General features: G+C 35.4%; 1 protein-coding gene across 3 annotated transcripts in view; it reads right to left on the bottom strand.

The window, feature by feature from the left end:
- LOC108759585 (protein gustavus) overlaps nucleotides 1-12,244 on the bottom strand; it is a 72,846-nt gene extending 60,602 nt beyond the window's left edge. Inside the window, exons 1-3 of one of the 3 annotated variants that reach the window (XM_018505085.1) lie at nucleotides 11,554-12,244; nucleotides 10,908-11,134; nucleotides 4,178-4,219 (exon numbers count right to left, since the gene is read on the bottom strand). In XM_018505085.1, the coding sequence (XP_018360587.1) occupies nucleotides 4,178-4,219; nucleotides 10,908-10,936 (71 nt within the window). In that variant the 5' untranslated portion in view covers nucleotides 10,937-11,134; nucleotides 11,554-12,244. The remainder of the gene's footprint in view (nucleotides 1-4,177; nucleotides 4,220-10,907; nucleotides 11,135-11,553) is intronic. The other 2 variants (XM_018505084.1, XM_018505086.1) reach the window with 2 other exon arrangements.
- Between the last annotated feature and the right edge of the window lie 422 nt (nucleotides 12,245-12,666).

Genomic DNA, 12,666 nt, shown 5'->3' with positions numbered 1-12,666 from the left:
ATCGGTCCGAGACCTCGGATGAAGAAAGAATTGACCAATCGCAATGGTCATGTGATCAAATTGTTCAAATGTGATTTGTTAATTTTTTCTCTATCCGAGATCTCGGACCGATTTCTAGCATCATGGACACAAGGCTTAAGGGGTATCCGGATACTCCGGTTATTGAAATTATTGGTTATAGAGATTTTTGGTTATAGAGACGAGGGTTAAATAGCTTTATAGCTAGTGACAGTTTCCAGGAAACCAAGTTTTCTAACAAATGTTAATTATGTATCGAATACCAATACAACCTTCCATTAGGATCCTATGATCTAAATGGGGAAATTGGTTTAGATATTACATGTGTATAATATTTGTCTAACACTGTTTCGCCTAGAGCTTACTCGGCATACAAATCGTTCATACAAAGACATTTGAGCAAAGAAAAATGAAATAGGAAACGTGCCTTCTGCACGTTAATTAAAAGTGCTGCAAAGGAAGTTGCCAACTAAGAAGGGCGAAGCTGAATGAAAACAGCTGCCACTCGATGACGACACAGTCTAAGAGCGCGCTTAGTTCGGAAGCTTCACCATCGTTAGTTTCACGAGCGGTTATTAGAGCCAGTGCCTACCTAATAAGACATTACCGAAGCATTCTAAGGGGACAGCATCGATTTTCTTCTCAAGAAATTTCTTGAGAAATTTTAATCGAACATTTCTGAAAATGTTTAAAAATGTCAACCCAACTGGTATAAACGGTAATTTTTATAGATGAAGAATTTATGAAGGTAACTGGATTTTATACACAACTTCGATTCTTATTAATACTCCATATATATTTAGTGAATTTAGAATTCATTAATGCTGTAGAAATTCGACATTTAAGAGAACGGAAAAGTTAATGTAATAGTTAATGTAAAATATATCTTTTCACATGATAGCGCGCATCGAAAATTAATTAGGATTATGTCTTTGATTTCCGGATAAATTCCAGCTAAATTCCTCTGACAGTCATTTACAGAACTGTTTCCCTACATACTTTATGTGATTATAAGATTATTTTCACGATATGTTCATCTACAAGAATAATCTGAAGTAATAATGAATCATCTGTCAAACTGATGTTAGAGTTCTAAGTTTTATGGCACTCCGTTAGACTTCAGTAATTTAAATCTTAATACTTTCGTACGAACACTGCTCTTCTACGAATTTCTTCTTCCTCTACTTGAAGTTTATACTAGTTTTTCTATACTCAAACGCCCACCCTTCGATAAAGTTGAAACGAGTTCGCGGAACTGATCGACGTGAATAAATCAGATGAAAATTTCGTTAGTTTTGCGAAATCGAGAGCAACAGTATTAACCGATGCGTGAAGTGTGGACGAAGTGTTAGCAACGTGTGAAAACAACTGCTTCGTATTTACATCTTTGGAAGAGTCCCGGATTCGATTCCCAAGATTCGTCCCATACATTAACTTTTTAACTGTATTGCTTGAGACATGAAATTGTTGTATTGTTATTCGTACGTATACAGGGTGGTTAAATCGAACATCTTAAATATTTCGCTTATTTTTGATGATACAAAAAATGTTTCAAAAACGAAAGTGGAACGGTTTCAAAGGGGACGTATTTTCGTTATGTTATCTTTTTTCTAGGCGCCAAAAAGATATGAAGGTCACCTCAATTTTTCAAATGGAATTGTATGATGTTTTTACACAATATGAATCAGTTAGTGTAAAGAAAACATATTGTTTTAAAAAAATATGTATGCAAAATGGATAATTTTTTAAATACGCAACTATGTATTTATCTTTCCACCAACTGATTCATCTCATTATTCTGTTCATAAAAGTATTAAGGTACGATTATTAAAAAGTTAATAGTTTACGAGTTATTTAACATTTTATGCCAATATGTGCCAGAATAAAATGTAAAATATCTCGTCAACTATTGATTTTTGGATATTACCACCTTAATACTTTTGTATGTAGAATAATTAGAGGAATCATATTGTGTAAAAAAATCATACAATTTCATTTTAAAAAGTGGAGGTAATCTTCATCTTTTTGGCGCCTTCATCTAAAAAAAACCAACATGACCAAAATACGTCCCCCTCAAAACCCTTCCACTTTCATTTAAAACATTTTTTATATCATCAAAAATAAGCGAGATATTTCAGGTGGTCGATTTAAGTGGACCACCTTGTACGTTTATAAAACGTTCATAAAACGTGTATGTACACTGAAAAAAAAATTAGCTAAATCTGAGTAAATATTTCTTGAATAGTGCCAAGTAAACATTTATTTAGAACAAATAAATATTTGCTCAATAAAATATAATGATACTTAAATCAAATTAATGGTTCTTGTATCAAATAAATATATGTTTACATTTAGTAAATATTTATTTGGCACTATTCAAGAAATATTTACTCAGATTTAGCTAATTTTTTTTTCAGTGTACTACCTGGGTTAGTTCTAAAGTTTTCAACACAGGTCAAGGAAATATCGTTGAAATCTTGTTACGACAAAAAGTAGAAAAAATAAATATCTTAATTTTCTCCGGAGGAAAAAGGACATGCTTCTATCTATCTATTTCTTTACGCGAACTGAAATCACATTGTTTCGAGGGAAATAGGGCAGATGGTCGTTTCGATGGATTAAATTTTCCCTGCACTTCTTGCTGTCTTTGCCTCAACCTCTCCTGATCTTGCTCATTTCGAATGTTATTGTTGTTATCCAGACTAATTTCTGTTAATGAGGATTTACTCGTTCATCCATATTTGAGTCGTTTACGAGTCTTTTTGAAGTTAGGACGCATAATAAAGCTTATCTTCAAGTTTTTTAAATTACGATCTAAGAAACTGTGTATTTCCAGTATCACATCTACGATCCCAAATCCGTGTCTTTTTAAATATCAATACCAAAAAAATATTCTGTCATTTAGGGGTTCAGTGTTAATGTCAGAGGATTTTCCATTTATATACGACCTCAAGAAGATATTCTACAAAGTAAAAGAATTTTGTATAACCATAAAGTGCTGGATTTAGGATTACAATCCTCTCAATACTAAAAGAATGCCTTGTATGTACTAACATGCACACGTAGTTACGGTAACACGTAAATGACAAACTTCTAACAAATAAGTGTGTATCAGGAGACGCGGTAGTGTCTCCGGCCGTTAGAAAAAAAAGTGAAAAGGCATAAAGACACTACAAGTCTCTTATCCTGAGCCACCAAAGTCCATTTTTTGGGGGTACAGAACTACCAAAATATAAAAAATTTTGAATCGCACGTAACATATCCTGAAGGCGGCATCGTCTTGTTTATCTTCTTATTTCAAAAGGCTAATCGAGTTATTATAATAGAGTTTTCTATAGAGGAATTTATTTTTGATCATAACTCATGTATCCTCATTTTTATAGATGAATACGTATTATAAATACACGCGTCTGATACATGTAAAACTTTGCTTAGAGGAAATGTTAAGAGGAATTCCCCGCTTATCAGCAGAATATTTTTTTGGGTAAAACTACAAATTTTTCATGCGATAGCTATGATATTTTTATATTAGTTCAGGATAAAATTATTTTTATCTCAAATTATATTTTAAATTATATTTAATAGTATACACATTACATATATATGTGTTAAAATAAATCAGAGAATGAGGAATTAAACTGACAATTATGTTGAAATTTTGTTAAAAATTCGGCTTCATATTTTGAGATATTTAGTATTTGAAAAATATTTTTCTCAAAATTATTACAATTTATTTATTAAAAGTAAAATGTATATACTAACTTTTAAATAATGTTCATGCATTATTTGAAAAGCAAACTTCCAAAATGCGTTTTGTCCAAAATTTATAATTTTCAGAAAATGAGAAAAAAACTAATATTCTTTTTTTTTTAAACAAAGAACGTTAAAAATAAAAAAACAATATTTGCTATCTGTTATAAAATCGATATTTACTTTCTAAAATTATTTAGAAACAAATCGAAGGTATATATATATATATATATAACATTCTGCATTTTTTCTTATTTGTTGTCATTATTGAGCAACGTAACATTATCGTGTACGAATATTGATAACAAAATTGTCAGTTATAGAGATATTAGTGACAGAGATTAAAGATAGAAACAGAAGAATTAATGTACCATATTTAAATTCGATAAATGCCAAGTAATTTATATACCTCGTGTCTCGTTCGTCATTTCTGTTCCCGAGACGGTCCACTCTGAAAGAAAAAAATAAAAGAATAATCATTTCTCACATGCTTGATACTGTGTACCTACAGTCTACAATTACATTTTATCACGCAACGTATATATGTAAAATAAATTATATCAAAATTCTCGTTATGTATAATATGTCTTATTTGAGAATATATATCTGATAATTCGTAAAAAATTTTAAACCACAAACAATTGAAAAATTTAATATTTTATTAAATCGTACAACTATTTTTAATCATTAACAAAATTGTTAATAATTACATTTCATTACAACTTCGTATAAAAATTTAAAGATGTTTAAGAAATGTTTATTATTACATATAGCACAAGGAATAATGTTATTTCGCATTGTATTTTATACAGGTTCATAAACATATGAAATCTTGATATATATCGTGTATTTTTTGTGAACGTAAATTTAATTAACATTTTAGGTCCAAATCATGTGCAACCGTTGATAAAAAAGGTTCGTTGAAAAGGTGAATGCACTTGACTGTTTGTAGCCTGCTGTTTTCTGAGTTCATGGGTACCAATCGGCATCTGTCAGAGAAGCGTGAGTGAAATGCCGAAAAGGAAACGAGGGTGTCTTTCTTTCATCGGGTGTTTCATTACTAAAGACAGGCCATACTCGACACGTGGTGTAATACATGCTGTTGGACTATATATGGTATGCCAGAAGTATGGTTGATGCTTTCATGAATCGTTTACTGTCGTGGAGTCAATTTGTCTTTAATGAAAATTTAGGTGCATGTAACATTTTCTCGTAGCCTTTTCTGGTGAATTATTATTCCAATTACGTGTTATTTTTGGACAGAAATAATCTCGATGTTCACGCAGCGCAAACGCAAATTGAAAGCAATTTCGTATTTGCAAAATATTTACTTTTAGAATATTATTAATGTGCAAAAACGAATTATCACTTATTCTCACTACTCTGAAAATTTTGCTCTTTGATAATTCTTGATCGAACAGAAATAAACGAAAATTGTTATTTAATTTTCATTTAAATTATGGATATTACATACGAAAGTACACAGTTTTAATCGTTTATTTCACCAACCTAAACCTTAATTTTTAATTTTTAACAGTAAAAAATAAATTCCTCAAACACATCATGTCAGTATTTTTCACATTCATCATCATCAGTAAAATTATGCTGATTGTCGAAAACCAGTTCTCATCAAATAATGTTTTTGCGTTAGTGTTATCATATTCCGGAAATAGCGTAGCCAAATATAAAGTGCCATTCAATATGATTCAAGCGAACGCTTTCTAAATATTTCTTTGTTAGGAATATTACGTCCGACACTTTCTACCCAAATTTGATGTTGATAATTGACAGAGAAAAATTTAATAAATGTTAAACGTTTGTTTAAGTTTTTGACGTGAGAGAGAACGTGTCATATTCATATTAAATTAAATATTCTTTCATTAAAATCGTTTCAAATGAATTTATTAAACCTTTCAAACAATATTATTAAACCTTTTGACAAAATGAAGCCTCAAGCGATGTAATTGTCAGAAAATTGCTAATAGATACATTAATGATATCTGAAATATGTTTAAATTTAAAGTTTATGGTCTGACGATTATTTCGAATAACAGAAGTTGTAAAATGTTTTTAGTTTTAGTTTCAAACCACAGTTGAATACAAGCATATAAATATGTGTATATAGATAATGTTTAATTAATTATGAATAAAGATATATTTCCGCGCAAAAAGCATAAATTGCGATTTATGTCAAATAAATAAATTTATAGATATCTATTCAATAAGTAAACGTTCGCTCAAACATTCGATTACCATTGTTTGGCAATCGAAGATCTGTCTTTAAGATTAAATATAAGTAGGTCTCGTTTAAAAAATCCTATTTCTGGCAACTTTTAATTTCCGAACTGCTGATATTCTGATCTTAATCCCTTATTCTTGAAATCAACAATGACCGAATAAATGATGTGGATGAATCGAGCGTCCCAAAGGGTCCACAATTCACTCGCCATGGCGCTGACCCAAGGTGGAGGTCATTACACCCAGTAAGCTCTCATTACTCCTCGATCGAACGACCTCTTCTCTCTCTTTTACTCTTCCTCTTTCTCCTCTACACTACCTCTTCGCAGCTTGACCCTTTCGTGTGCTTCGTCGGGCAACCGGTCGTTCCCTTCGAAAAGCTTCTTCGGCGACTTTCTTGCAGTCGGTAATGCCAACGAAAATTTATCGCATCTCGTCCCGGTCGACTCATCGATTTTCTCGTCTGTTTCCCTTGCCCGCCTTCCTGGCGGACCGCCGAAAATCTTCAACCGCAAAGAGCAGACCGCCCTCGCGCGAACCACTTCTCTTCTTTTTGCTCATATCGACGACCGTCGCTCGTAAATCCACGTGGAATCTCCGTATATTGCCTAACTAGTTTGCCCGCATAGATTTACGGCATGTTCCACGTTGATTTAGCGCCGAGTTCGTTAAGAGAATACCGCGATAATGCTAAAAATGACGCGCGCTTTCGCGTCGCGTTGTTTTCCACACGATTAATTCTAATCCCATACATAAATTTAGCGATAAACATTAAAAAATTGTTCTCCCAAACTATGTAGTATTATACATTCGATCATTATATTCTGACGTATTAGCTGTGATCTTGATTCCTTAAGGATTTTTCTAAAAGTACTTTTAAATTTCCGAAATCTCAGTATTATTATGACAACATGAATATACACCTCAGTATTATTATGACAACATGAATATACATTCAAGTTGTCATAATAATAAAGATCGTATGGAGTTAATAAAATAATAACATTTGAATTTCATAAATTCGTTGTAAATATTCAAGAAGACATATTACATTTTTTAAATATATACTGCAGTTTTTTAATATGCTTAAGAAGCCTGTGAATAATAATTTGGTATAAAGTCGCATGTGTTGCGTATACATTTAGTTATGTTTATCGATTATATTCACGTATCGGAGAAGTTTCAGGGAAATTAATCTCATATGTAATATCGAATACCCAATATTCACGTTAATTCAATTTACAGTATTTATGCCTATGTTATGTATGCGTCGGCTGGATTAGTCAGCTGACGCACGTCATGATTTTGCTTGAATACGTAACAGCACATATCCATCTTACGCGAAATATATTTAGAGCGCGTTGTTATCCCGACCTACACACGCACGAAATCAACCATGCGATTTGTTCGCCATGTTTGCAATCTACCGGTTCACCTGACGTTAATACCTGCCCATGATATTGTTATGTTACCAAACATCATACATCAGTAATTAGCTTCTTTAATTTCATTCCTCTCTCATCCTATTTTAGCTAGTATCGTAAAATGTTATTATAAACGTCAATGTGTAGTTCTAGTATTACTCCGGTTTACGTATCAAATTTTATAATTATCATCACTACACTATCAATGTAGTCATATTATTATTATTAGTTTATATGTCATATTTTACGATTGTCATTAACATTAACATTAAACTATGTAATTTTATCTTTTCTCTTTGTATTTATTACACTGAGATATACGTACACACAATTTTTCAGATTTTATATTACTTTCAGGGTCGTTCATATGCTTTTAAAAGATTTAGCTTGAAATAGAAATCATGGATGGTGAACACCATCTGCAACTACGCAATTTCTTTTTTTCCATTTTGCAGAAATTGTTAACGGAGAAACAATGCGCAGTCCTATTCGCAGCGAGAACAAACGTCTGCGCCATTTGATTACGCGACAACATTGTTGGCTTACGAGTCATTATGCAACCGACAGCGTGGTCATAACTTCGAGTAAACGCAAGGAATCGGCACGAATAATGAATGAGAGAAAGGCCAGCCTGTACGCTTCTGCCTGAGCTCTCGACCGAGATAATCCGCGCTTATGGTAGTATGCTCGCGAGGAATAGGAAATATCAATTCTTTATAATTATAGTGATTTTAAACTTTGCCTTTATCGCGTAGTTCACATAGATCTGCAGAATTTTTTATTTTCAAAATATTGTATCTAAGTAATGTCAAATTTCAAGATTTACTTGAGAGACTGTCGCATTGAGTGAACGGAGCGTCTTTTACTGAAGCAAGAACCGGAATAGAAATCTTCGAAAAAACTTCGGATGATGGTCCTCTATCGCGCACAGTCTGCTAACTATATAGTATAAGTTTTCATACTTTAATCCTAGTAAGTCATTGGTATTTTTGGTCACACAGCAGGGTCTGTGAAACCCTGCAACTTTGTCACGCTCTCTGGACTGAATATGTTTTTTAGCTCAAAACGTGTGAAATTTGTACCTCGAGGTCAGACAAAGACAGATAAATATGAATCAAATAAATAATATTTTATTTTCAATTAATTACAATGCTTTAAAGAAATGTAAAACAGCAATGTAAAAAATTGTAAGGGTCCGTTGAACCCATGAGTGGTTTACTAGGATTAAGTTCTACTTGAAATATAATAAAGGACATTATATTTCTAGTAGAACTGTAGACGTTAAATATTATTTGTTCGTTATTATAGACAGCGCACGAGATATTTATTATAAAAAATATTTTTTATTGTTAAATTTTTTTTGGTCAAATATCTTTGATTCTATATTAATTTTCTGTTGCCTCGAGATTTGGACAGAATATTTGCTTTCATGATGAAATTCTATCATACGTTATTTTTAACATCATTTTTAAAACTTTTTAAAAAATTTTCTTCAAATTATTCATCATGGAGAGCGAGTTTTTCACGTCATTCATATTTTTTAATTTATAATTATAATAATCCTATACATTACGGAAAAAGTAATTTTTAATTTATTAAATAACAAGGCTATGAATTTTTATAGCCACATAATTTATACATTTAACGTTCACACATTATTACATTTAAGTTGCCAACCTCGAGAGAACGTGGAAAATATTCAGCCCACTGGTAGAAACTCTTTGTGTCAGAGTAATCGTATCACAGTCATTGTTCGACGCTTCATTGTAATACGAAGACTTCCGCAGGGGCAAAATTACGCTCTTCCGCGCTTCGTCATGTTTTTCCTATCATGTTATACGTGGCGAAATATTCGTGGCAATTGCCGAAAGCCGCAGAAGAAAAAAAAAAGAGTATCCCGAAAGTTTCAGCGTTGCTCGATAAAAAAATCTTTCGTCGTCGATCGAATTCACGGAGCGTGTCTTCACTTGTACAAAATTGGCGGCGAGGATAAAAAGCTTCATGGAAATTTTGGCGACACGAATTTCGCGACGTAGAACACGATGTATCCCACGCATCGCTCATCCTCGACGATGATCCGCAACATGCGTCATACGTACAATTTTGGGAACTTCAAAGCGAGAATTGAAATCTGGTGTGTAATGACGGTGAATTCTGATCTCGATGCTAAAATGAAGCGATCACGTACTAATCTCTCTGACGTGCTAATTCTTTTAAAATATATTCTCCGCGTCTTCTGTAGCGCGTCGAAAAAAATCGGACATCACGGATATTATAAGCGTTTTCGATTTGTACTTTGACGCGTGCTTTGAACTACGTCAATTGACGGACTCATGAAAATTTCAGAACGCCGCGAGACCTTAACAACGCGCCACGAATTCGTGCTGATCTCATCGTCTCTGTCAATTCCCACGATCTATCGACGACGTGCCGCGCGCCCGGGGACATTATTTCGATTAATGAACAACGAGCAAACGTCGATTCGACCCGCAGCACCAACCTCAAATACGTATGCACATGTTGACTAAATTTCGCGAACATTATACGTCCGGATGCGGGATTAGCGATTCACGATTCGCCATTCGCGACTCATAGTAAATTCGCAGTAATGCATTGTTTATCAACGCGGACTTTCAACACTGTTAACGATTCCTCGGTCATTGTTTGTAAAATCATTATATTGTTCTATATATAAACCAACGCGAACTGGCTGATTTGCGCTCTTCGATTTCGTCAAAAAAATCGTCGCACTGAATTGGCACGGATGATAAACAACAAATGTGAATTCGATGAAACTGCCTGTTGACATTATTCACGAATTGTTTCATACAAATAGCGAACATTATTCACGGATTATTTCGTACGAATGGCGAACTAGGAATCGCGAATTGCGCACATAATCCGACGGCTAGTTTGAACGACAATCGGATAACTGGCGATAGTGCTGGTGGTATAATATTGATAAGCATCGATCCCTCGCACTGTGGTGTAACAAATCGACGATTCTTCCCGCACGCACAAGATGCATCAGATTACTGTCAAGTCTGCTACTTTCTCGCGTCTTCATTTTTTTTTTTTACAAGATCAGATTACGGACTTCTTTCCGATCACTGCGGCACTGCGTCGTCTCATTGTCGAAAAGGAACGAAACAGTTTACGATCATACACTGCGTAGGAGCTCACTGTGAATTACAATTCTGTAAAGGTATTCTCCCCCTCTACCGTCGCTTCTGACTTAGAAATGGGAGCTTTCCAGTAGAGGCAAAAAGCGACACAAGAATCGTTCCGTCTTTATTTCTTACCGATTATTGAACAAGGACAGAATGACTCTTTCAATTTGTGTCTCTTCATGGAAAGGAAGCGTCTCTTTTGAAAATTGACCCTTCGAGGGATCTATGGATCGATCGATCGATCCATCGAGATTAGCGGCGCGGGAGGATTTTGAAAATTCGATTTCACTTTCTAGCAGGAACTTACGTTCGGCGAGCTTTCATCGACCAATCCATATCTCGATGCGCGACGTATCCGGTAGGCTTGTCACCGACGCCTCTCGATATTCGGTGCGGCTCGATTCTCCTCCTGGTTAACTGGTCCGCTGTCGCACGATTTTTCCAAACCCCTCGAAACCAGCCAAAACCATCTCGTTAGTTACGCGGGTATTTCATGCGGTTCTCTATTTGTACGCAATCAACGGATTCCGTAATCTGAAGTACAGTGAAACGCGAATAGTACATAAATAGTTGTACACGTTATAATGGATTCAAGCACTTTCGTTTTACTTTCGTTTCTTGCGCGCATTTACAAAAATCTAATCTCGCTCAATAGTCTGGTCGAATTAAAATCAAAAAACATGGACTTTGAATGTAAACAGGAGAAGTAAAAATAAATAAACGTATTAGAAAAATTCAAAAAGTTATAAAAAAAAAAGAATCATAATTGGACACGTTTTGTAGATTTACGAATCCAACGAATAATTAATTTCGTAGAAAAATCGAACTATTTTCGTGAACACGAATGTCGTAGACATCAAACGTCCGTGTCTAATCCGAACTCAACCTAACCCCGGTCGTTTTTCCGCGGAGAAATCATATCCAGAAATAAAGCGTAACCAGGAATTACTTACTGCCTAAAACGTCCGAGTAGGTAAAAATTTCGAAGATTTATCTCGAGGGGAGTGGCTCGCGAGAGAAGGCTACCAAAGGCGCGGACTGTCAACTTTCAATATATTCTCCGGACTGACGGGATCAAAGGCGCACCTCCCGGCACCGATATTTTCACGGTACCTCGACATAATACGACAAGGTCAATAACGACGAGGTGGGCATCACGCCGCTGGTGATCCGCGGGGATTTGGAAAAAAGTGCGTCGAGAGCTCTCCGTCGTTGTTACTCCCGCGACGCACACGACACACGGCACACGACACGACGCACGCACGTACCAGCGCGAACAAGCGCGAAGGAAAGGGGGGCAACCAAAAATGGAACGAAAAAGATATTGCACACTGTTCCGCGCACATACACTACGGCAACATCGCGAACCGGAGCACACAGCGTTCGTTGTCGTCGTCTTCGTCGTATTCTTCCACCGGAACTTATCCGTCTCGTGTCACCAGCACCCGGCCGTTTCTCGTTCCCCGCTACGTGCCGAGCAGCGTGCACGCGTGCATAACATAAATTACCGCGCGCACGTCACGTATGTATGATGTGTAAATATATATAAGTGTATATAAGTGCGTGTGTGCGCGCGCGCGCGCGTACGTAGGTAAACGCACCGAAATACTAGGTGAATCGACCAGGAGATACGACCTCGGCGACGTCCCAACGACGACTGAAGCCGCGAATGCCTCACATGTATCGAGCGGTGGGTGAGGGGGAGAAGGCAGGCGAGACAGGGAGAGGTAAGGGGAGAGCGGCGACTACAGTCATGTGGGGATACGTGTGGGGTATACCTCGTGTGAACACTGATGCAGTCGGCCATTGGCGTAGGGCCGATGTTCCTCGATGTTCGCGGATTTTCGGGGATTTGTTTTTTTTTTAATTTTTACTTTTTACAACATCGGATGCTGGTTACGTCAATCTGATTTTTGAAGAAATGCCGCAAGAAGGAATGAAAAGAGAGCTATTCTGATTTCTTGCGCGAGAAATATCATGGTTTTGTAATATTATTTTTAAACAGTTTTTTGATATTCATGTGGCTTTCGCGATATCGATTGATGTAAAATGTTCGAGTTAAATTT

This window comes from Trachymyrmex cornetzi, unplaced genomic scaffold, assembly GCF_001594075.2.
Source record: "Trachymyrmex cornetzi isolate Tcor2-1 unplaced genomic scaffold, Tcor1.1 scaffold195, whole genome shotgun sequence".
Taxonomy (NCBI): domain Eukaryota; kingdom Metazoa; phylum Arthropoda; class Insecta; order Hymenoptera; family Formicidae; genus Trachymyrmex; species Trachymyrmex cornetzi.
The sequence above is the reverse complement of the archived record's forward strand: the minus strand, read 5'-3'. Positions and strand labels throughout refer to the sequence as shown.